Raw genomic sequence first — 25,046 nt, 5'->3', positions numbered from 1 at the left:
CTTGATCGCTCGGGACTTAGGGAGTGTACTAGATTTTCTAATGATTCCTTCAGTTATTGGCATTTTAGATAGACTAGTTAGAGTATGTAATTTATGTTGACATATAGAATTTTGAAACTTTAGAAGATTGCTTTGAATAAATTATTGATTAAAAAATCAAAAATTTGTCATTGCTTTGTTATGATCTGCAACCTTGCATATGCTTGTACGGTCCGCCGTGCAGGCATGCGACGCCTGTCGCATTTCGAGCTTGGGGTGTGACAATTATACTCGTAATTTCGAGGATGTCTACAAGGACTACTCCCTTTGAAATCAAGTGCTGTAAACTATGGGTTCTATATCACCCGAAGTGCATGCAAAATCTACCATGAAGACCACAAACATCTCTTTGAAATTAAGTGATGTAAATTATGGGGTCGATATTACCAGAAGCGCATGCAAAATCTACCAAGCAGACCATAAGCACGATCAAATCAAGAAGAAAACTTCTACATCATATGCTGGAAATCTAAAATATCCGAACACACAGAATGATGTCCACAAACAACGTCAAAGAGGGTGGAAGAACCCACACTTATGGCATGGAAGCAAACAAGATGCGAAGGATCTAGCAGAGGTCACAACATAAGCTAAGAAATCTACACTCTGTGAAGCAAACACGAGAAATGCCCTCCCGCCGGATAATTCAAGAAGGATGCAACGTCTGGGCGTGCTGTGGCACCACAGCGAAGTTGGCCTTTAAGAGGTCGATGTAGAGTGGGAACTGCGCCAGAGCAAAAAATGATACGGGCAGGCCAAGTACAGCTGCATATATTGGATAAGCCGCATACTTTAGCTTCTGCTCGATGACAAGAAAATGGCCGGCACAGAAGGAGACGAGGTTTGCAACGACGGACAGGAAGAGGGTGGTGAGGCCGAGGATCAGCTTTACAGGAAGTTTCCTCTCGAAGTCTCGCTCCTCATTGTGGGAGGTGAGGATAGAGAGGAACATAGTCAGGCAGGTAACCGAGAAGAAGAGGGCTATGAGAGAAGAAAGGGCAAACACTTGGAAGGCACACTTGCCCTCGAAGATGGGGAAGCCTGAATTTTGGTCGACACCCCCGGGCACAGTGGTTGCAGAGGCGAAGGCCACCGTTGCGATGAATACGGCAACCACGGAGCACGACTGCGAGGTATTGTTGAGCCACTTCTCGGCGTCCTGCACCAGAGTCTCGTGAGTGTTGGTGAGGATATCTTGAGCGGTCTCGCCTTTCATATTGTGATGCATGAAGAACTTGGATCTCATGGATTTCAACACATACTGAGATGTCCGGAGCAACACATGCAAGCAGACATTATATTAGCTAGATGGAAACAAAATATAGATCATTGATCCAATAAGCAGGGAGTATTCATCAAATGGATAGGTGGCATCTCATCAAAAGATATTTATAGTTGACTCTCTCTAACATACCCCTACTAATGATATTCCCAATAACGAGGTTTAGGGACTATAGCCATCCACTGGTGCGTGCGTGGGTGCATGTGTGTGTGTGAGAGAGAGAGAGAGAGAGAAAGAGAAAGACCTTGTACCACTTGATCTCCCATTGCATTTGAAGTGCTGCTCCACGGATGGGCCAAGGCCTATTAGAGACGAGCTTGGCAGCCAAATGTAGCGCGCTATTGCCGTCGTTGTCCACAGCGCGAAACACAATATCCTTTATAAATTCTCTCTTCGACATAAGTTCATATACTCGGGATTGTCGGTTCTCCGCTGCTATTAGTACTATGTTCTTATCATCTTCATCCATGTCAAGAACTGCCACCGGCATGTCATTCAGAATTTTCTCCACCATCTCCGTGAGGCCGCTCTTTGCTGCAACTAGGAATGGTGTCACTGCCAAAAATTTGAATTTATAGAGCGAAAGAAAAAGTTAGCCTCCAAGATATTTGAATACATCATACAGATGCCATCTATTTGACTGAATATTTTTGTCAACTCAAAGTGGGGTATGACTGTGAGAACACTACTTAACAAAATTATCTAGGTCAAATATTTGAAAAACAACACCATCAAGATTTGAATCCACTAGGCCATAGCATCGTTTGCTTATCTTTAAAATTGTTGACCAATAGAACTACAGCGATTAACTTTCAGAATAAAGCTTGGGATACCTCGAACTGGTTTTTGTTTTGAGTCATCTTCAACTTGTTTGCAGCAACATTTTTCAAGTTTTTTGAGAATTTCATCTTGAATTTGTTGAGAATTGGGTTGCTTTGATCCATCGTTAACATCTGGTGGACTCGTGGTTGGAGGCTTCTGATCTCCTTGTGCCGTGCCGCGCGTCGTTCCGTCTTTAGCATAATTCCATAACCTGTGTGGGCGAAGAAGTTCTTCCATGATCTGGATTGCATGTGTATTCGTTTGCTGCTTCTTTTTTATTTTCTGGACCTTCCATAGCCCTACAATTGCATGGTTTAACAACACACAAATGTTTTTCAAGTGGTAAATATAATTGTATAAATATCACTAATAACAAGCTTGCTGCATTAAAATCAGCCCATTGATATTTTCTCTTAGAGAGATTTAGCCAGTAGGGTGTCTTTTCTTGTTATATATGAAGTTTTTTTAATGAACTTCTTTTTTTTCGGCCTGGTTACAACACCATTTTTCAGACAGGCCTTATTGAAAATTTTAGAATCCCTTGGTATCCCTACTTTCCTTGTGGTTTTCTGCTCTTAAAAAAATTGATCGTGGTAAGTTGCAATTGTTGTCAGAGATGCTAATGGACTGGCCTACCGACTAGTTCCTTACATTGTTTGGGCCAGGTTATCAGGCTAGCCATGTGGAAATTTTTCAACCCCTTGCCCAGACCTGGCCCATTTGTATCCTTAAATGGCTGTGGTCATATATGCTCCATTTCAAAAGCTACAAAAGTTATTGAAATAAAATCCTTTCGAGTTTGGGGTTATACATGAGAGGTCTTATCTCTCAAGCATGACAGTATGTGTATTGCACGACAAAGTTGATTAGGAGAGCCTCACCTAATACATGAGATAGCATGGTATTTGATACTATCTTGTGCTCTCCTCATCAATAGCAGTCGCGATTTGATACTATCGCATCCTCCAATCTATAATTAAACAAAGTCTGAACTCAAAATTATTTTTGTCAGGTGCCCAACTTCTGAAAAGCTTGGGTTATTTAGATTTTGAAAAGTTCAATTTTAGATTTATGGTTGGCATTATAGGGGTGAGAGAGGAGTGAGAGAGCCGCTTCAATAGTCGTGCGGTCTTTTGGGGATTTCCTCGAACGGGTGTTGGGAGGAGCAAATGGCCGACATCAGTGCTAAGGAGAGGGAGACTGGGAAGGGAGGGAGATCCGAGGAGGTGGGGCGCCATTCCCTCCGGGCTGATCCAAGGGGTGTGTCGTGGGCGGCGGTGGCAAAGGGCTCGGCGATTCAGGGTAGATGGACTCGCCACCAGATCTCGGAGCGGGAGTTGGGAGCCTTACAGAGTCACTTCACGGAGGTCCTAGAGGTCCCCGAGGAAAGGTTGGAGATGACTAGGAAGGAGTGGCGAAGCACCTCGGTGTTCATGCAAAGTGTGGGGCAGAAGGTGCCGGCGGAGTGGGTAGGGTGGGAGTTGAGACGGATGAGGAATCTGGACTATAATGTTGAGGTCGTCACCATGGCTGATGATGCTCTGGCGGTACGCTTCGCCTGCGAGAAGGATCGTGAGGCCATGCTGTCGAGGGGGCCATGCTTAGTGGCCGGCCAGCTCTTCACAATGGAACGCTGGAGGCCGAATTTCATCACCGGCTTTGATGGTGCTAGATGGGTGGTAGCTTGGCTGCGCCTCCCACGGCTGCCGTTGGATTTCTGGGCAAAGGCGACACTACTCTAAATTGCAGCGACGACCGGAAAACCTTTAGCTTTGGACGTGGCCACTGATCAAGGGAGGAAGAGGGGGTTTGCAAGGGTGAAAGTGGAGCTCGATATTAGAGTTCCTTTGAAGCCGGGGATCTTCTTGAAGGGAGCTAAGGAGGGATTGGAGAGGAAGATATGGCAGGAGTTTGTTTATGAAAACTTACCCGACTATTGCTACCGATGCGGCCGAATAGGTCACGGGGAGAAGACTTGTGAGTTTTCTTCCCCGACGATGGAAGGCATGGAGGTGGCAGCTGGAAGTAGCGTTCGGTGTCCAGACACAGGGAAGGCGCCAAGGGAATCGGAGGACCCACTGATCTATGGTCCTTGGCTCTCCATGAATTGGATCGATGGCATTGGGGCTCTCAAAGGGGGGAGTGGGAAGATGAAGATGACCGGGGCGAGCAACAGTAGGGGCTCGGCTCCGACGACGTCTGCTGCAGTGCCGAGCGAGGGAGATGGGGGGTCGAGGCTGCCCATTTCACCACAGGACTTGAAAGTTGGCAAAAGCCAACCAAGGTGGCTAGGTGGAGGTCGCCGGAGAAGACGTAGTTGGGCGGCTTGACTGAAGAGGTGGACGAAGGCCTGAGTCAACCAGGTGAGCAGCCCGAGTCCAGCAGTGAATCGATGAGGGGACCCGGTGGGGGGAATCGGGCGTCCTCGATGGGCCAGGTGGATCTGGGCAGGGTTGGGTTGGGCCCAAGTCCGCTAAAAAGGGCCCGGAGTCTATCTAAGATCCATCAGGCTCCGGCAGTCTTCGGGCCGAATAGGGGAGTCGGGACGTCGTCTGCGACTGGCCCGCGTGCGACACCTAAACGAGATTTTCTCCCCCGGGGAGATGGGTTCCGTTCGGTCGGAGGTGGCCGCAGGTGCAGCAAGAGTTTGCCGCCACCCCTTGCGGCGGCGGACACGGCCATGATGAGACAGGCGGAGGAAGGAGATGGCCGGCGGCCTGGGGAGAACACCTCATCTCGGCGGGGGCTGGCACGAGCTGCGTCGGTTGCGGCGGAGCTGTTGGCGGCAGTGACCGATGAGCCGGCGGCAGTTGAAGTTGGGCCTACGGTGCAGGCGGGAGCTAGGGAAGCCGACGAATAGGAGGAGGTCACTCGTATCGGTAAGGAAGTTTCCATGGTCACGGTGCATTCTGTGGGAGGGGAGACTGCGTGCCGTTTGGCACGCCAACACAGTGATAGAAACTATGCTGGGGGACCTCTCTCCTCCGACTCAGCTCTGGTGGGAAGCATGTTTTGCGTTCCAAACAGGGAGGAGACGGCACGCCATGGTGATGGTTATGGGGAAGGATCAAAGCAGAATTTGGGTGTGAATTCAGCGGAGACAGTGTGCCATTTGGCACAGATACACAGTGGGTCACATAACCTAGTTGTGCAGCAGTTGATGGCTTCTGCTAAGGGGGTGATGCACAATGAATTGGAGAAGGGAGGAGAAGTGGGGTGTGATGAGGACTTGGAATTGGAACCAAGATGCGGCAGTGGCCCGGGGGAGGTGGGTTGTGCCGATGCACCATGTGCACCATGAGAGCCCTCCTTTGGAATTGTCGGGGTGTAGGGAAGCCCTCCTTTGCCCCGGTTTTTCGCAGGTTGGGGCACCAGCACAAATCTGAAATTTGTGTTTTGTTTGAGACCCGGCTATCCGGGCGAAGCCTTCAGAAGGCTAGAGCGGTAGTTTTGAGATCTTGGGGTTTCTATGCAGTGGAATCTCAAGAACTGTCGGGAGGTATTATTGTTACTTGGGCACAGGGTGACTATAAACTGGATGTCTTCAATGTTTGTAAACAAGAGGTCATCTTAGTGATATCGGAGGATAATCGAAGCCCGTGGGTTCTAGCAGCCGTGTATGCCAGTACAGATTATAGAGTCTGGAGGCAGTTGTGGGCGGAGGCGTCTCAGCTTATCAATAAGGGCTATCCTATGCTGTTGGCAGGTGATTACAATTGTATTGTTGATCCCTGGGAGAAGATGGAAGGGAGGGCCTTTGCTTATAAGAGGAAAATCTGGAAGTTCCAAGAATTCATTATGTCAAATGGATTAATAGATTTGGATTTTTCGGGCCCAAAATTCACATGGTGCAATAATCAGCAGGGGCAGACCCAGGTTTGGGAGAGATTGGATAGAGTCTATGCCACAGCCGGGTGGGCCCAGTGTTTCTCTGACTATCATGTCCGTCACTTGCCGAGGATTGCGTCCGACCATTGCCCTTTACTGGTTAGTACTGATGCAGGTGTTTCCTTTTTGCTCCCCCTTTAGATTTGAGAAGTTCTGGACATGTTATCCACGGTCTTGGAAGATTGTGAGGGAGGCATGGGGCGTACCGGTGAGAGGGGATGCTATGTATCGTGTGTCTCGCCGGTTGGAGCTGACGAAAAGAAGGTTGAGAAGGTGGAACCGTGAGGAGGTAGGAAATATTTTCAGGAGGATTGAGGAGTTTGAGGAGGCTATTGCCAGGTTACAGGCTCAGGAGGCCATGGGGGGGAGTTTGGCAGATGAGGAGATGGGGGAGCTCAGATCACTCCTTGCCTTGCATGATTCCCTCTTGAGACAGCAGGAGATTTTTTGGAGACAGAAATCGAGGGTACAGTGGATCCAGGAGGGGGATCGGAACACTAGATTCTTTCACCAGACGAAAGTGATCAGGAGGCATCGAAACAGGATCAGGATGATCAGGAATGAGGATGGGCAGTTAGTGGAGGACCCATATATGATTCGGAGGGTGCTGGAGGGTTTTTTCAGGGCCAGATGGTCTGAGCAGACGGGTTGTCACGCCCCCGCCTCTGCGAGGCACGTGAGGCACCTAGTGCCCACGTGGGGGCCACATGAGGGGGGAACACGGGGCTCCCCTGCCAGATATTGTCCGGTTCTGGGGCTTCACGCAAGCGTCCTTCACCCCTCTCCGGTTTTGTTTTCCACCCAAAACGCGTCTGCAGGATTTGAAGACACCCGCCTCATATGCCCAGGCTCTGGAACGAGTCTTTCCGATGTGGGACTATTGGGCCTCACACCCTTCCCACCATCGGACAAGAGCCGTCCTCGACTCTGATACCAAATGTCACGCTCCCGCCTCTGCGAGGCACGTGAGGCACCTAGTGCCCACGTGGGGGCCACATGAGGGGAACATGGGGCTCCTCTGTCAGATATTGTCCGGTTCTGGGGCTTCACGCAAGCGTCCTTTTGTAACAACCTAGGATCTCACCCAAAATGGCTAGCCGGAAGGTATTATTTGGGTTCCTTGATCCTGTATAAGTACCCAAGATCTACCCAGCGAATAACCGATGTGGGACTAAACACACGCCCGCACAGGTCCTCACATACTCCCCCCGTTCAAGCCTTGACGTCCTCGTCAGGCTAAGGGTTCAAATCCATTCAAATCTAATCACAAACACCACGATCGGTCCGTGGTCAACCTCAATGGATCTGTGCTGCAGTGTCTCCTAGTCCACATAAGTTATGGGCCGGGTCCGCTCTGATACCATTTGTAGCAACCCAGGAACTCAGCCAAAATGGCTAGCCGGAAGTTTTTATTTGGGTTCCTTGATCCTGTATAAGTACCCAAGATCTACCCAGCGAATAACCGATGTGGGACTAAACACACGCCCGCACGGGTCCTCACACGGGTACTGGGACCTCAGAGGGCATCGTGCCGCCACTGATACGGATGGCAGAGGAGGATACGGCCGCACTGATTAGGCCGTATCAGAGAGGAAGATTCAGGAGGTGATGCGGTCCCTTGAGGGGGACAAGGCGTCGGGTCCGGACGGCTTCCCACCATTACTTTTTCGGAGGTACTGGATGATTGTTGGTCAGGGGGTGACGACTGCCATACAGCAGTATTTCAGCATAGCAGTGATGTCTACAGATTGGCAGAGGACCCTAGTCACCCTGATACCGAAGCGACAGGATGCATCCGAGCCTAGCCACTTTTGCTCGATCAGTCTGTGTACGACCTTATACAAGGCGATGGCGAAGTTACTAGCTATTAGATTGAGGGATATTCTTTCGAGACTGATTAGCCCGGAGCAGGGGACTTTTGTGGGAGGGCAGAATATTACAGATAATGTTCTTATTGCCCAGGAGTTCATGTTTGATCTTGGTAAGGCTTCGAGTGGGAGGAGTTTGATGGGGATCAAGCTTGATATGGAGAGGGCCTATGATAGGATGAGATGGGATTTTGTGCCGCAGTCTCTGCAGGAGTTTGGCTTTTCCGAGACATGGATCAGATGGGTCATGGGATGTATCAGAGCTCCTTCCTTCGCCATCTTGGTAAATGGAACGCCATCAAGGTATTTTGTGTCTACTGGTGGATTGCGTCAGGGTTGCCCCCTCTCTCCATTACTGTTTATTTTATGCCCTGATGCACTTTCCAGGATCCTGCGGCATGCAGTGATCACCCAGGAGCTGGAGGTTTACATGCCTATGCCGGATGCCACACTGATCTCTCATCTACTCTTTGCCGATGATTATTTTTTGTTAGCCCGAGCGACTAGACAGGCAGTATGGATTATTTGGAGAATTCTTCGAGATTATTGGTCAACGGGTCAATTCATCCAAGTTAGAAATTTGCTCTAGCCCGAAGACCAAACCGGATGTGAAGACCTCCATACTGAAGATTTTGGGGGTGGGAGAGCAGGAGGGCATGTTGAGGTATTTGGGAGTGCCAATCTCCGGTCAGCGTCTACGCAGCAATGATTGTTCCTCCCTCGAGATCAGTATCAGGCACAGGCTGGAGGGGTGGCAGATACATTCACTCTCCATGATGGGCAGGATTATCCTAGTACAGTCAGTTCTTTCCTCGATCCTGATTTACCTATTATCTAACTCTCTTATACCGGTTGCGACAGTGAGTAATATTGAGCAGATCTTCAGAAACTTTATTTGGGGGAGGAATGGAGGCGGAAGGGGCATCCATCTTGTGGCATGGGAGGTTGTATGTCAGCCGATGAGATATGGTGGTTTGGGGGTGCAGTCCTTGGTGGCGAGACGGGAGGTCCTAGCGGCACGGCACACTGCTAGAGTTGTGTTAGAGCCTGATGGTATGTGGTCCTCACTGATGAGGGCCAAGTATGGTGGTCTAGTGCCTAAGGCCCGTGCTGGGCGTCGCCATTCACCGATCTGGAGGGAGATTTGTGCTAGAGCAGGGTTGGTGCTTCCCACAATTAGATGGGCTATTGGTAATGGTCGGTCCATTGATGTGTTAGAGGATCGCTGGGTGACGGAGCAGCCTATGAGTAGACTTCCGGTTATGATGGATACGTCGAGGTTAGCCGGTCTCAGGGTTAGAGATTTGATGGAGCCCGGGGGGGACTGTTGGAGGGTGGAGTTGATTAGGAAGGCTTTTGGGGAGCAGTTGGCAGAGATGATCCTGGCTCTACCTATACCTGCCTGGGAGGGGTCGGATAGACTAGTCTGGATGCCGACAGGGTGATCGCAGGTGCGAGCCAGGAATATTTCCATGTTGTTGAGCCGAGAGCTAGCCCGGTAGATAGAGGGAGGATGGATTTGGAGGATGCGGATTCACCCGCATGTGGTGCTCTTCATCTGGAGGGGGCATGGGGCTGCCTGCCGACCAGAAGTATGCTAGCACGGCAAGGGATGAGGATCACTCAGTGTTGTGAGGAGTGCACGAAGACTGTGGAGACGAATGATCATGTTATCCTGCAGTGTCCCAGAGCTAGGGGAATCTGGAGCCAATCACCATCTTTGTTGCCCTATTTAGTCGAGTCGACACAGGATTTGATTCATTGGCTGAGGGTTTCCATGCGGAGGCCCAGCACTGTTGAGGCCAGGATCCGATGAGCATATTTGGCTCATTCTATCTGGTTGGACAGGAATGCTGGCATCTTTGAGGGTAGACGGTTACCTCCGCGGGTGGTGGTGGACAGAGCTATGCATCTTGCTAGGGAGGTTACCACTACTACCATTAGGTTCTCTTCTGAGATGGCCAGGGACACCTGGGGTACTCTTTCCGCTGTCACAGCGCCCAGGTTCACCCTAGTTTCTTGGGTACCCCCACCCCTTGGTCATCTCAAAGTGAACTTTGATGGTAGTATATTGGTGGACGGGGTGTTAGGAGGAGTTGGCTTTGTTATCAGAGACCATCTGGGTAGTTTGATAGCAGCTGGTGGCCGCCGCGCGTCGGAACTTACTGCAGTCGGTGCGAAGCTGCGGGCAGCCTGAGAGGGGATATCCTATGCGAGGCGGGTACTCCGTGCTGAGCATATATGCCTTGAGGGAGACTCCTCTATAGTAATCGAGTGGATTCGGGAGCGGACAGATATGGTGATGGTCATCCTCTCATCCGTGAGATTCGGAGACTGACGCAGGAGCCGAGCGATTTTCGGGCTTTACATGTTTTTCGGAAGGCGAACAGTGCAGCAGACTGGATTGCCTCTTTTGTTGCCCAGCACTCCGGGAAGGTCACATGGACATCTGTAGGAGATATTCCTCCTACCCTGTACTCTTTACTTTTTTTTGATATGGCTGGATGTACTCAAATTAGAGCTCTATGAAATGTCGTTTTCAAAAAAAAAAAAGTTCAATTTTACAATTTACTTAATTAAATGCTCTAGGTCTAGTTCTATGCCACGCCCTTATGCTGCCTGGCAGGGGAGCTCTCCATGTGCACAAAATTGACCACCCCTGGTATGTCACTCTTTTATATTGTGAAGATTATTATTCTAGTTCACTATGGTGGCCAAAATGACTATGTCTCATGAGAAACATCCAAAGTTCATAGATTCTTATGGGTTCCTAACATATTACAGTGTTTTGATATCTTCGAGTTCTTGCTGACATGTCGATTTTAGGTAGACTAAAAATGAAGTGTATAACATAGAGGCTAATGGTGCTACTTGGATGAGGCCAAGTCATGGCAGGCTGCATGCTCGGACTCAAAAGCCTTTATATGGAAGAGAAAAGGCTTAACTCAAGCAATAATCTTTCACTACCCAATTTCATATATAAAAAAAAGAACATTTATAATGAGATGACTAACATTCATAAAATCAAGCTAGAATACGAACCGGTTCCCGTGGTAATTAGCACAAACTTTACTACATCCTTGAAGAAATTGAAGCATGTGGAGTAACATTTTGGAGATCTTGGATGATTTTGCGAGCCATTTTGTCGTTCTTTTACACCGTTCTCTGCCAAGCTCAATGAAGAAAAACACGATCAGTGCAATTAGCCTAGCAACAACTTTTCAAATGAGTAGTAGAATTAATAACCCTATGTACTATATATGTATAGTATGATGGCAATCATTTCAACCATATAGTCATTGTATACTTCCACCAGAGGTTTTAATAATGATATCGATTTCCATAACTCCCTCATCACGAGACAGATGGTTTCTCGAAAATGGGAAAAAAAACTTTTATCTCAATGAGCTGTATTGTTTGTCTTTGGTCAATCCTAAAGGCCACCATTTTTGTGGAACAATGCTCTTGCAAGCCATTGTTATAGGTAGAATATATGACACTCCAAGCATCATCGGGCAGTCAATCTGAAGGATATATTTGGGTGCCTAGCGTGAAGCCCATAATTCAAAGTTTCAACTTGTGCCTGGTGTTATGCAAAGTCTCCAGGAAAGATGGGTTACATCTTTTGCAAGAAGACAGTGATGCAATTGACCAGCCAAAAAAAAAAGAGGAAGAATCTCAGAATGGAATGAAAATTGAAGAAGTTTCAGCTTAGCTTGAGCTTCTTTCCTATCTATTTTCTCCTTTCAGAAAAAGCTTATAACTAAATAAAACTTCTTTAAAAAATGACTTCTCCCCATGATTATTTCCTAAGACCTCAGGTTGTGTGTGGTATGTGATGCTGTTGTTGGGGCATGAGACAAAAGTAAGATGAATAAAGGCCATCTTTGTTCGTAAGTTCAAGATCATCGACAGAAGAAGCCACAAATGTATGGGAAAACAGTAATCTGTCGCTTCTAAATTGTGCGTACCTTAGTTTTCCTGCATCCATGGAGAAAAAGGAAAGGAGAAACCTAGAACCAAGTACGTGTTTGCGCACGTGGCTACAACAAAATAATCCATATTGCTAGATCTACTATTATGCTTTTGCAGGAATTTACCTGGGTCTCTTTTATCCGTTGTGCGGATGCTATGAACTGCATCTGAAAATGAGAACTCACCATTGTCAGTTTTGCAGAAATGCTAGGGAAATCCAAAGAAAAAACCTATAAAGGGAAAGAGAATAATCACTGAAATAATTAATATAAAAACCAGAAGCTAATAAGTAACCCAAAATATTGAAAACAATATTATATATTTATAATAAATTTGACTTGCGCTTTGCTCCTCTAAACTTGCCGCAATTCTCGATGACCAACTACCTACCTAAGAAGAGGTACCAAACGCTCGTGAAGACAACGTTTTAAAAAAATGACCGAATAATGTCGCCTCAAATAAAAAAATAAATAAATTGAATCTACCACATGATTGGCCATGTTACTGAGAAAGGTTTTTAAAACAAAAACAATTGAGTCAACTTATAATTGTGAAAGCATCAAATATTTGAGTTGGTTATTTTGGAAATGGTTTATGATTGCAAGAATGGTGGCACCCAATATTAAGACTATAGGTAATGTCAATGTAAAGAATAATTTTAGTAAACAAGTGATGCCCATTTTTTATGTGGGAAGAAAGATCCTCTCCAGTCCTCTCTCTACCGCCCCTTCAAATTAAAAGACGATAAAAAACCCACCAGTTCAACTATGGATCTATTTGGCATCCTCATTTTATGTATTTTTGTTTTCCTATAAATTAGTGAAATACCATTTAGAAATTGACGCTGAAGATGACATTTGCACAAAACTTATGTAATTCCTCACTTTTATTTTCACTCTTTTATGAAATCAATAATCTTTGCTACCAAAATCTCTAAATATTTCACAAACAATTTCAAAAACCAAAAGGGCTTCATCATGAATGTTTGCCAATTTTTTCCTTTTCTTCGTCCTAGGTTTTGAAAAGATTAGACAAATAAACCTTGAAATTAGTAAACCTAGGAATGTAATTAGCCATTACTCTTAAATAGTCCCAAAAGCAGGGGTAGAACATATGACACCTCAAGCTTTTCAACTTAAAGTTAATCAAATGGTAAGCATATAACTTGGTTGATACGTACATACCTACATATACACATTCACAGACAAATACATACATACATACATACATGCACATAAATACAAACATATACTACCTGAGGTTTCAGCATCTATAGTATGCTTAGGCCTATCATCATCATCATCGGTCCAAGGTGCTGCAAGAAAAAAATGAGAATTCATCATCTCAACTCAATTAGCAGGAATTTATTTTATAGTTTTGATTGATCTATATCAATTGGATAATTAAATATTTCAAGGAGTCATTTCAGCAATCCAAACAAGGATTATCTAGTCTCCTATCTAGTTCTAAGATAAGAATCACAAGAACCTCTACATAAATACATACACACATGCATACATATATGCATATGTAATTACATATGTTTGCATGTATGTACATACATATCTACATATATACATACATACACACATATATATAAATCCATAAATATATGTATGTGTGTAAGTATATGTATGTATGTATGTTTGTGCTACCTAGAATCTCGATTTCAATTTCTGTAATGTGCTTGGACTTATCATCTTCACCACCAGTCCAACGAGCCGCAAGAAAAAAAACGTGAACTTAATTGATCTATATCATTTGGATAATTATATATTTGAAGGAGTTGTTTTAATAATTCAAACTAGAATTATTTACTCTCCTAGCTAGTTCCACAAAATCTAATTTTACTACGATGTGAATCACGATTACCTTAATAGTATTAGTCCTGGTTTCTTTTGTTAATATACTCTGGAAATCCTAGAAAAAGAAGTGTCTCTCATATCTATGAAGCCCTACTTGATTCCTCTTTCCCCTTTTTCTTTGGGCTCATGTAAGTGTGGTAACAATTCTTTAGAAGTTTTGTAGATATGACGTGTGCATGTGCACGTAAAGTAACAATTCTTTAGAAGTTTGTAGTGATGTAATTGAATCCATACAATAACTTTTTAAAGGGTTTCTGAATTTTGATTTAGAGTGTGACTATAATAAAGTTGATATGATAAATTGTTGTTTTTTCAGCAACTAGAGCATGGCAAGGTGTGAAAAGTAGCTTTAGATATTAGTGGAGACTACAATCCATGGCATGGTTACCACATCACTAGGTATTTGTCTCATTCTTCTTTCCAAAAAAAAATAGTAAATTGATAACTAGTCCTTCCATTGATCAGGCTACAACTTTTAGTCTCCATTGGCTGAAACTTTTACAACCACCTCAAGTTTCAAAGTTTCTTTAATTTCTAGTCCCTAGTGGTTGTATGCACTTATTCTCCAATACATACACAATTGCATAAGTATATGCAGGGATAATATAATTGTTTACAAGGAGAATATAACTGTGTACAAAACTAATTTTTAACTATATGCATAGAGAATATAAGTGCATGTCGGACTAAAAATTAAATGATTATGGTCAAGGGATCTCCTGTTAAAGTCTAGTCAAAAAATGACTAGTTGTTAAGTTTGCCCCCCCAAAAAAAATGGTTTGGTAGATTGCCAGCATACATGGTTGTTCTATCTAAATATCTACTACTTATAAGCATCCTTGACTAGCCTCTCATTAATATTATCTATTATTTTTGTGTTATAAATGTTATTGTATTCATTTATAACAATGTGGCCCTTGATTTATGTTGGATCTTCGAGCATTAACTATCAAGGCCCCTTCCCTTAAAAAAAGGTTGAGGAACAAATGATCAATCCCTATTCTACCTTTTTTTCTTGACAGAAGCACTTAGTTTATTAATATGACAGTCATTTTTCTCAAAATAAAAGATGATGAATCACCTATTGATGATGATGTAAAATATAGCTATCATGATTATTTCCTAAGACCTCAGGCTTCCTGTTTAATTTAATGAAAGAAATAATTTTACAAATGATGTATGCCATATTCTCTTAAAGATTATGTGGAGACATATTTCAGGATTTTTTTTTTTGTTGACCATTTGTGTGTGCGTGTGTGTGTGTGTGATGCTGTTACTGGGGTATGAGACCTTAGTAAGAAGATATTTAGATTAACTGCAAGTTAGCTAGCAAGGTCTATTTCAATTATTTGGAACCAGCCATGCAAGTCCTTCACCAATTTTTTTTTTTTAGGGTTCAAAATCCTTCATCACATATTTCGTATGTATGCATGTATGTAATACATATATAAATATATACATATTTACACACATACACACATATAGAGAAATACATATATATATATGTATGTATGTATGTATGTATTACCTGAGATTTTGTTTTCAACGTCTGTAATGTGCTTGGACTTATCATCTTCACCATTGGTCCAAGGAGCTGCAGGAAAAAAAATGAGAACTCATCATCTCAACTTAATTAGTAGAAATTATTTGTTGATTCTAATAGATGGGTATCATTTGGATGATTAAATGTTTAAAGGAATTGTTTTAATAATTCAAACAAGAATTATTTACTTTCCAAGCAAGTTCTACAAAATCTTCTTTTACTAAGATGTGAATCACGATTACCTTAATGACATTAATCCTAGTTTTTTTCGTTAACATACTCTATAAATCCAAGAAAAAGAGAAGTTGCTCATATGTATGAAGCCCTACTTGATTCCTCTTTCCTCCTTTTCTATGGGCTTAGGTGTAGTATCAAATCTTTAGAAGTTTTGTGTATGTGACATATGTGCATATATGCAAATAAAATAGCATTTGTTTGGAAGTTTGCAGTGATATAATTGAATCTAGAGTGTGACTATAATGAAGTGGATACAACAAACTGTTATTTTTCATGTTTCCATGAGAAAGGTTATACATTGAAGCTAGTATTCGAAGTAATAGATATTATGCTGGCTTTTCATGTTTCCATGAGATAAAAATTCCATGCTTAGCCATTTTCTAACTTTTGCTAAAGAGGCTGTCTTGTCCAGATCTCCACATGTGCAATCAATTTATTCTACTAACTAAACAACTTTATGACCATTGACCAGGATATCATCTCAGTCTTAATTATCCAATCAAACATCAGAAATTTCTTATCCCATAGAATAACTTTGATACCATTTACTGTACCTAGATGGCTATTCCTTGTTCCTCCATATTTGCTCTACACCCAAATAGCACCTAAAAAAAATTGTATGATATGTGCATTCATGTAAAGGATAAATACAGATAGTTGAAAAAACAAGTCCGTCAAAATTTGTTTAAACCAATTGAAACTAATTCAATAGAAAAAAAACCTTGTTGCAAATGCTTTCAATAAAGCAACATTGGTGCCAATTATTGAATGGTACTAATATTTATGTGTTATTTAGCCTTTTGCACCTACCAATATTCTTGAAGGCGTGCTTTAGCAAAGTAAAGATGCTATAGCATGCTTGGTAATTATCTGGTAATTTGTGATTTCCATCATGCAAATCCTTTTCAAAATCAATGCCTTCATTTTTGCGGAATTTCTCCTGGTAACTTGGATATTCGAGTTTGAGTGGATCCACAGAGATACCTACACATGAAGGAAAAGGGAAGAAATAATGCTAGTTTGCAAGCTAAGGCTTCAGTCTTTAAAATATAAAACTGCAAGCAATAATTAAAAGCTTAGAAAAATATACTTCCATTGATACTTGTGCATTGTTGGTACTTTAGGGTTCACCACCATAGTTGCTCTACATTTTTTAAATCAAAAGAACTATAGTTTTGATATTTTAAATAGACAAATCAATTATATTTTTGACTTTCACCATTTTGCAAATTAACAATCATATGCTATCAAAAAATTAAGTTTTTTAAATTATAGTCACTAAATTTATGTGTTATTTTTTAAGAGAAAATTAATACATAAATATAATGATTATAGTAAATTTATGCATTAGTTTTGTCATTTGTATAAATTTCATACATAATCCATGACCAAATTCCTTAGCTAGCTATATATTATATGATCTATTTAGAGGATATATTGGGATCTTCCACCTTAGAACTACAATCCATTAGGGTTTGGACTGAGGGATTTGCATTGGGACGACCTCTTTATTTTGGGAATTTGAAAGGTAGCAGCGTCGAGGGATTTGTATCTTGATTTCTCTTCACTTTCTATATATCTACAATGAGCAAGCTTTCTTTAATTATATCTATCTTTGGACGTAAGTCCGAGATCAAATTATTTGATATATTCAAATTATTTAATAATTAAAAATATTGTTTAGATTTTGCTTGATTTTTAAAGGATTTTTAGTTGGTATTTGTCGTTTGGCAAAATATTAGATCTAAATGGAAGAGCTCAAATATTAGAACAGTAAAAAGAACTCTTCAAATCACCGCCCAACTTGGTGATGAGATACCTATTTTTGAGGTCAAAAATCTAAGATCAGTCTAGAGCAACAAACTTAGGTTGAAAGTTGAGAACAAAAATGTCCTTGAGTCCCACATAAAAAATTGGTATATCAGTATACCATTAATATAATACATAAATATTATACATATTATATATTGATATTATGCATTATATTTATGATATATTATATTATAATATATTATTAATCATATTATTGCCATGTTATTATTTAATGATAATTTTAAATTATAAAAGAAATATATTATTGTACTAATATTAATATAATGAAATTATTTAATACACTACTTCTATTTGCCTTATTTTCCTAATCAAAATAATTATTAGTATTACAAATATATTATAAGTATCAATAAAAATATTGATTCTATAATAACAATTAATATATATTTATACGATTAATAATTTATAGGACAAATAAATATATTTTTATGAAATATATTATTAATTGATATATTAATATTTTATTATAATATATTTTATAGGATTAATAAATATATTTTTATGGAATATATTAGGGGTAGTTTTGGTAAGATTACCTCGGTGATCTTATTTGGGTCACCAAATACTACCTTTGATTTGATAGGCAAACTATTAGCAGCCCATGGCAGTTCTTTTTGAAATGTAACTATCTATATGTAGTAAGAACTTTGATAGGCTTATACCTCTAATAAGAACTTTAATAAGTTTGTCTTCTACTAGCCATGGTGGTTCTTCTTGTTCCTTTTCCTCCATTTTTTCCCACCAATTTTTCATTGCTTATGTACTTATTTTATTCCTCGCGAAAGGAGTCTTTTGCCCATCATTATAGTTTTTTTCAATACCAATTTTTCAAGGTATTTTGGTGTTATCCATCTATACAGGATAGCTATATTTGTGCCCTCTTCTACCACCAACCCCTCCATCTTTCGTATCTCTGCTAATGGACCATACACCACCAGCAAGTTCTTGATATCCCTCTCCTCCCTCCCACTATCACCTCTATATCCACCTCTCCACCAACCACCACCACCCTCTTTCTCTCTCCACATCTCTACCAAGACATCAACCACCAGATTGACATAGCTCTTATGAGAACACCCCACCATAAACAACACCAAATTAACTTGTCAATAGATGGGTCGGATTTAGAGCTCGAATCTACTTGCCCCACACACTGTCACCCATCAGATAAGAGATTCCAACACAATCTTTAAACAACAAACATATTTATAGCAGCTTAAATAAATATTCTACACTATCTTTATAAATGATGTAGATATACGTAATTAGATGATTTATTGTCAATAACTATAATTTTTTTGATAATTAATTATCAATGATTATTTTATGATCGATTTGATAATTCATTATCAATAATTATTTTATAATTGCTCTAATAATTAGTAATGACAATTCTTTGTGACCCTTGATATCATTTGACAAAAAAGTGCTGAAAATTGCTATAGAGTAGTAACAGATATATTGATCTAGTACTTATATATAAGTAACGAATATTGAAATATTTATATGTTATCATGATGTCATGACTTGAAGCTGGTAAATCCATCAGTTGAACTAGCGATCCGTGTTTCGGTCTATCTTTGATTTGTTGAATGATTTAGGTTTTAAAATATTGCTAGGGAGGATCTTTATAGCATAGTCGGATAGATATTAACCACCCATACATATGGATGAAAGGATGACCATCCGATGCTGGTTCATATATGATCGAGCCAACCACATAGCTTGGTATAGCTTGCAATCCACCAAACTCACCTGCTCCCTAGAAGACATATAAGCCTTCGTTCCCCGCCCGACAACCATGTTGAGAGATGAAAATACTAGTGATTCCCATCTAAAACAAGTTGAAGAAATAACACCTCCATTGCAAGTTCGGATCGTCTACCATGTTTTGCCACAAGAGGACTGTTTGGCCCTCATCACATCATCCTATCATGAGAGAATTAGGATTTTCTGCCGTACGGTTTTTGCACTACAAAGTTCTATACCACTGTCGATGGCCAGCATATCATTCAAAGGTGGAGTTGTATTTCAGAAATAAATGAGAATTAGCTGTCTCCAAGATGGATGATGTGGTAGCTATCCACGATGGCAAAGTTGGACATATATGAACCTCCAACTTTCGCATCTTGAAACATACTAGGCTTATAGAGAAAAGCGAGCATTTACTTATTCTATCCCATCTCGTAATCAAAGCAAGTGTAAAGAGAACCAGGATCCATTTGAAGGTATGTCCCAGAAATAAATCCAATATCGTAATATAGGGTCCGTGGTTTAGAAAAATTTAGATAAGGTTGGAAAGTATAGATGGACAGATACATGTGCGCAGAGAGAGAGAAAGAGAGACTTACCATCGTAGATTACACTCTCAAGTAGGCTAAAACGGGTTCCACTTTTGAAAGCTGACGGCTTCTTGGCCAGGACATGAAGAGGCGACTCCCCCTTCTCGTTCATGTAGTAAACCAAATCTGGATAGCGGTCTATGATCTCGAAGGCCAGATCTATTCACCACATGAGCAGGACTCAAAATTAGGAACTACATGCACCCACTATGATAAAGGAGGTATAAGATCTTTAAAAAAGACAAGGCCTAATCAACGCCAACACAAACCCGATAGTCCTTTGTAATTTTGGGAGGATATTCCAATTAATATTTCTGACTGCAGCTAATTAAATCTACCATTAAGTAGTACTTACCAAAACGCTCCGCGAAAATGGCCTCGTGGAGGATGGTGTCGCCACGTACCCTCCTGACGCCTTGATTCCTGACACCAGGGGCTGCATTAATATATAATTTCTCGTCCAGGACGGACTGCAGGGCGAAGAAGGCTTTCTTCTGGCCGTGGCGCACAGCCTTGAAGAGGGGCGTCTCTTGCCACCCGTTGTGAATCTCGACCACCATTTCGGGGTGCAACCTGGCCATGGCCAAACACACATTCACCATCCCAAGAGCGGCGGCGAAGTGGAGCGCCGTATCACCCCAATCGTTCCGGATCGCCAGAATCTCCTGTCTACGTTTGTCGAGCACGCTCTTTTCCAGGCAGCCCATGAGAAGCTTCACGTTGCTCTCTTTGCCGCTCGATACGGCCAAGTGCAGCAAGGTATCCCCAGCCCAGGTTATCCGGGTTTCGCGGACCTTCTCGTTCTCGGAGTAGGAGCGCGCCACGTCTTGCCACCTGCCCTCCATGGCCTTCTTGAACAAGTCTTTCTTGAGGTCGTCGGAGACGTCCTGCGTCTTCTCGTCCTCCGTTTGGGGATGGATATCAGTGTGTGGCGAGCTCATTGGGAATCTCTAGTGTGTAGTGGTGGGGGATGGTCGTTGCAGCAGCCTGAATACATTTAATAGCCGATGCTTGCCGGGCCCTATTTATAGGAGGGGCCAGCAGTATCAAACTACCCTAGCTCCTGAATCCGGATCCTATAATTCATGCACCCGTGTGCTTGCTCTTGAAGGCAAAAAGTTTCATCAAGTTACACCGAGCTATAGGTTGTGCACGTACCATATGTAGGTGAATGATACGTTAATACGGTATCTGACCGGCAAATATCAAATAAGAATAGAACATAGGGGAGTTAGTCTGCGTTATCAGCAACAAGACGCAGCCGAAAGCTCGAAGCCTGCTACAAAAACTACTGTACAACTCGAACTTTGTTTAGATAATCAAGATTAATTCATTAGTTAATTACTTTCATTTTCAAGTCCCTGCTACCAGAATTTTAAGAATCCACCAAGTGCGACGTAATATGTCAGAAAAACGACAAAATTTAAAGATAGCCAATCATAGTCTTATCACTCGAACTCTACTCTCACTCGTCAAGTTGAAGCACCCATTGCGTCGTTGCAACCTTAATGTGGTCACGCTTAATGTGGCCTTCTAGGATAAAGATCGCTGGTCGCTTACAAGCTGGGAACTAAGTTCTTTGTCTACCACGAGCATCTTTCTTTGGCAAAAGATTAACAAAAGAAAATTCAAAGCAACATAGAATAACGCAAAATAGTGGCAAGCAGCGCTTTAAGCTACCGAGCTTCTCGGCGATCCAGCTGTTAATGACAATAACATAGTGAGTTTGAAGTCCTTTTGCGAGTGATTCGTCAGGAACATTCCAAAGCAAAACTTACTATTTAAGAAATGGGCAGGTAGCGCTTTAAGCAAGGGTTGTGCGCTTATATATGGGACCATTTGATCGATGGTCCAATGCAGCATGAGCCCTTGGATCATGCATGATAAGCGGCCCACTTGCGATGTACATCTCAAAAACTGTGCTTTCATAAACTGTGCTTATGAAAGTAGAGAACCATTTGTTAAAAGTCAAAAAACCCTCTTAGATGTGGGGTCTAAGGTCCTTTTTCTTGGCTCCGGGAGCCTGCCAGGCTTCACGGGGCAAGTCAACATAAAAGTTACAGCAAAGGAGTACTCTCCTTGATGTCTCAGAATGATGTATAGTGCTGAGCTTTTCTATCATCCCTCCGTCTTTTAACTCCCCCTCTATGATCATGATTAAGCTGCGCATCGTGGAATCAAAATGAAATGCCATGGAGCCAGGGACCCTAAGTTTGAGGACAGAGTAATTCATGGCATGCTTCGATGAAAGAATGGGGTAGTTGTGGTGCAAGATGTGGTTCCAGTCTACATTCACAAGTGCCAATATGTAATTTTATAGGATTCTTATATGATGTGTGAGAATCTCTCAAATGCATGATCAAATGGACCACTTTTTAAGGAGTAATGGAGTATCTTATTAAAGTTGGATTTGTTCTACCTTTTGAGCTAAGCAAAGGAACCGATATCCACCAACTCCATTGCTTCGAATCCTATACCATTCTAATTAAGGATGTGGCATAAGGTATTCAATTAGCCATACCTTCTAGAAATCGGACATCCAAGCTAGACTTTCATGTCTGTACACATTTTTACAAGTGGAGATATATCTGTCTCTTATAGGTCCTATTCCCACTGGGAAAGATCTCCGTTATGATATATGGCGGGTTGGCAGCAATCATTTTCTCTGGATACATCATCTATGACACTGACAACCTGATCAAGCGCTATTTTTATGGTGAAGGCGAGAAGCGCTCTCTCTCTCTCTCTCACACACACTGTCACGCCCCCACCTGCGCGGAGCACGTGAGGCATTCAGTGTCCACATGGGGGCCACATGAGGGGGAAAACACGAGCCTCCCCTGCCAGATATTGTCCGGTTCCGAGGCTTCACGCAAGCGTCCTTCACCCCTTCCCGGTTTTGTTTTCTATCCAAAACGCGTCTGCAGGATTTGGAGACACCCGTCTCATATGCTCAGGCTCTAGAACGAGTCTTTCCGATGTGGGACTATTGGGCCTCACACCTGATACCAAATCTATCACACCCCAAACCCACCATCCGGGTCGACCACGTGACACGGCCACATAATCCCTAAAGTAAAACCCTAGAGATCATGTAAGGCCTAAAAAGGTACAATATTCACAAAAATGCCAAAAATCAACGATTAATGTATTTAAATCAAACCAGTTAAAATGTACTGATTGATTACATAATTTCAAATGTCCATAAGTAAAAGATAAATTAACTTCTAACTATCTAGCAGCTAACTCCAGATAGATCTCACTTCTCATCCCACCCGATGGATTCTACAAATCCAATGCCTCTGAAAACAAAAATAAGTGTAGTATGAGTTTTTCCAGTCCAGTAAGAATCCCAATAGCCACACCAGTAATAATAAGAAAATAATCCAAACAACAAATAAGTGTTATTTCATCATTTGAAAGGCTCAATAAACAACAAGTATATATAAACCAGTACATATACATAAATAGCTTTGTACATATTATGTTATTCACTTTCGTATTAATCTGATTCCCAAATTTTAAGTTTTTCACTTCTGACTTTGGATTAACTAAGATCATGACCCAGTCCAAGACTGCACAAATCCCACGTATAAGCTCGTGGCAGCTATCCCACGCGTAAGTCCGTGGAGGCTATCCTACGCATAAGCTCGTAGAGGCTATCCTACGCGTAAGCCCGTGGAGGTTATCCCACGCATCAGCTCGTGGCAGCTATCCTACGCATAAGCTCGTAGAGGCTATCTCATGATGAGGCTAGTCCAACCCATTTTACATGTCTAATTTTACATGTTTAGTCAAATTTCAATCACATCACATATTTTCATATATTCTCAAAGATATGATTATTCTTCCCAATTTAATTATTTCAATATTTCCACAGCAAACAAGATGCACACCTCATATGTGTCATACCAGCTCATAAAACTAATAATAACATACTGATAAAATATATCCAATGATAAATCAAATATATGCGTAAATAGAGGTGCTCAGATGTAAGGATTCTTACCAGGCTGGAAAAGCTCATACTATACTTATTTTTGTTTTCAGAGGTATTGGATTTGTAGAATCCGTCGGGTGGGACGAGAAGTGAGATCGATCTGGAGTCAGACTGCTAGATAGTTAGAAGTTAATTTATCTTTTTCTTATGGATATTTGAAATTATATAATCAATCAGTACATTTTAGTTGGTTTGATTTAAATACATTAATAGTTGATTTTTGGCATTTTTGTGAATATTGTACCTTTTTAGGCCTTACTTGATCTCTAGGATTTTACTTTAGGGATTATGTGGCTGTGTCACGTGGTCGACCCGGGTGGTGGGTTTGGAGCGTGATAGATTTGGTATCAGAGCTGAGGACGGCTCTTGTCCTATGGTGGGAAGGGTGTGAAGTCCAATAGTCCCACATCGGAAAGACTTGTTCCAAAGCCTGGGTATATAAGGTGGGTGTCTCCAAATCCTGCAGATGTATTTTGGGTGGAAAATAAAACCGGAGAGGGATGAATGATGCTTGCGTGAAGCCCCGGAACTGGACAATATCTGGCAGGGAAGGCCCGTGTTTCCCCCCTCATGTGGCCCCCATGTGGGCACTGGGTGCCTCACGTGCTCCGTGCAGGCGGGGGCGTGACAGTGTGTGTGTGTGTGAGAGAGAGAGAGAGCTTATAGGCACATAAATAAGATTCTCCTGCCATGACATACATGGAGACTGGTGTCAGGATTTAATGTGATACACTGGAAAAGGTTGGTAAGTGATGAGGTGCCAAGCCTGCGGTGGTAGACCCTCTAAAGTTGTGTACACTTAATAGGCGCCACAGAGCAAATTTGTATGACAAATGATACTTAGATGTCTTTATACCAAGTGATTCTTTGGATTTAAGAGGAAAATGACGGATTGGCTCACCTGAGTAGGGAACAGGGTATATAAACATAATTTTAAGAATTTTAAGAATCCCTGCTACCAGAATTTTAAGAATCTACAAAGTGCGGCGTAATATGTCAGAAAAAAGACAAAATTTTAAGATAGCCAATCATAATCTTATCACTCGAACTCTACTCTCACTTGTCAGGTTCAAGCACTCATTGCGTCATTGCAACCTTAATGTGGTCACGCTTAATGTGGCCTTCGAGGATAAAGGTCGCTGGTCGCTTACAAGCTGGGAACTGGGTTCTTTGTCTACCACGAGCATCTTTCTTTGGCAAAAGATTAACAAAGGAAAATTCAAAGCAACATATAATAACGCAAAATAGTGGCAAGTAGCGCTTTAAGCTACCGAGCTTCTCGGTGATGCAGCTGTTAATGACAATAAAATAGTGAGTTTGAAGTCCTTTTGCGAGTGATTCGTCAGGAACAT

General features: G+C 42.1%; 1 protein-coding gene across 3 annotated transcripts; it reads right to left on the bottom strand.

The window, feature by feature from the left end:
- Positions 1-449: 449 nt before the first annotated feature.
- On the bottom strand, positions 450-20,702 carry LOC103708122. Of its 3 annotated transcripts, XM_039114254.1 has the most exons (10): positions 20,050-20,702; positions 19,704-19,853; positions 16,330-16,503; positions 15,268-15,333; positions 13,130-13,189; positions 12,000-12,041; positions 10,942-11,064; positions 2,155-2,442; positions 1,566-1,876; positions 450-1,300 (listed from the first exon to the last, which is right to left on the bottom strand). In XM_039114254.1, exons 1-10 carry the CDS (start codon positions 20,633-20,635, stop codon positions 686-688), a joined length of 2,415 nt encoding a protein of 804 aa, XP_038970182.1. In that variant the 5' UTR covers positions 20,636-20,702; the 3' UTR covers positions 450-685. The 3 variants fall into 3 exon arrangements, with proteins under 3 accessions (XP_038970182.1, XP_038970183.1, XP_038970184.1); XM_039114255.1 differs by lacking the exon at positions 15,268-15,333; XM_039114256.1 differs by lacking the exon at positions 16,330-16,503 and having other exon boundaries at positions 20,050-20,701.
- Positions 20,703-25,046: the final 4,344 nt, after the last annotated feature.

This window comes from Phoenix dactylifera, chromosome 16 (assembly GCF_009389715.1).
Source record: "Phoenix dactylifera cultivar Barhee BC4 chromosome 16, palm_55x_up_171113_PBpolish2nd_filt_p, whole genome shotgun sequence".
Lineage (NCBI taxonomy): Eukaryota > Viridiplantae > Streptophyta > Magnoliopsida > Arecales > Arecaceae > Phoenix > Phoenix dactylifera.
This window is presented reverse-complemented; position numbering and strand designations above follow the sequence as displayed.

What these genes read in the sequence shown, in the direction of transcription:
- LOC103708122 (XM_039114254.1), bottom strand. Translation starts at nt 20,635, where the DNA reads ATGAGCTCGCCACACACTGATATCCATCCCCAAACGGAGGACGAGAAG. An exon ending in CATTTTCGCGGAGCGTTTTG is followed by an intron (nt 19,854 to 20,049) that starts GTAAGTACTACT and finishes TGTGGTGAATAG; the next exon opens with ATCTGGCCTTCGAGATCATA. An exon ending in GCACGCCTTCAAGAATATTG is followed by an intron (nt 15,334 to 16,329) that starts GTAGGTGCAAAA and finishes TTTTTCCTGCAG; the next exon opens with CTCCTTGGACCAATGGTGAA.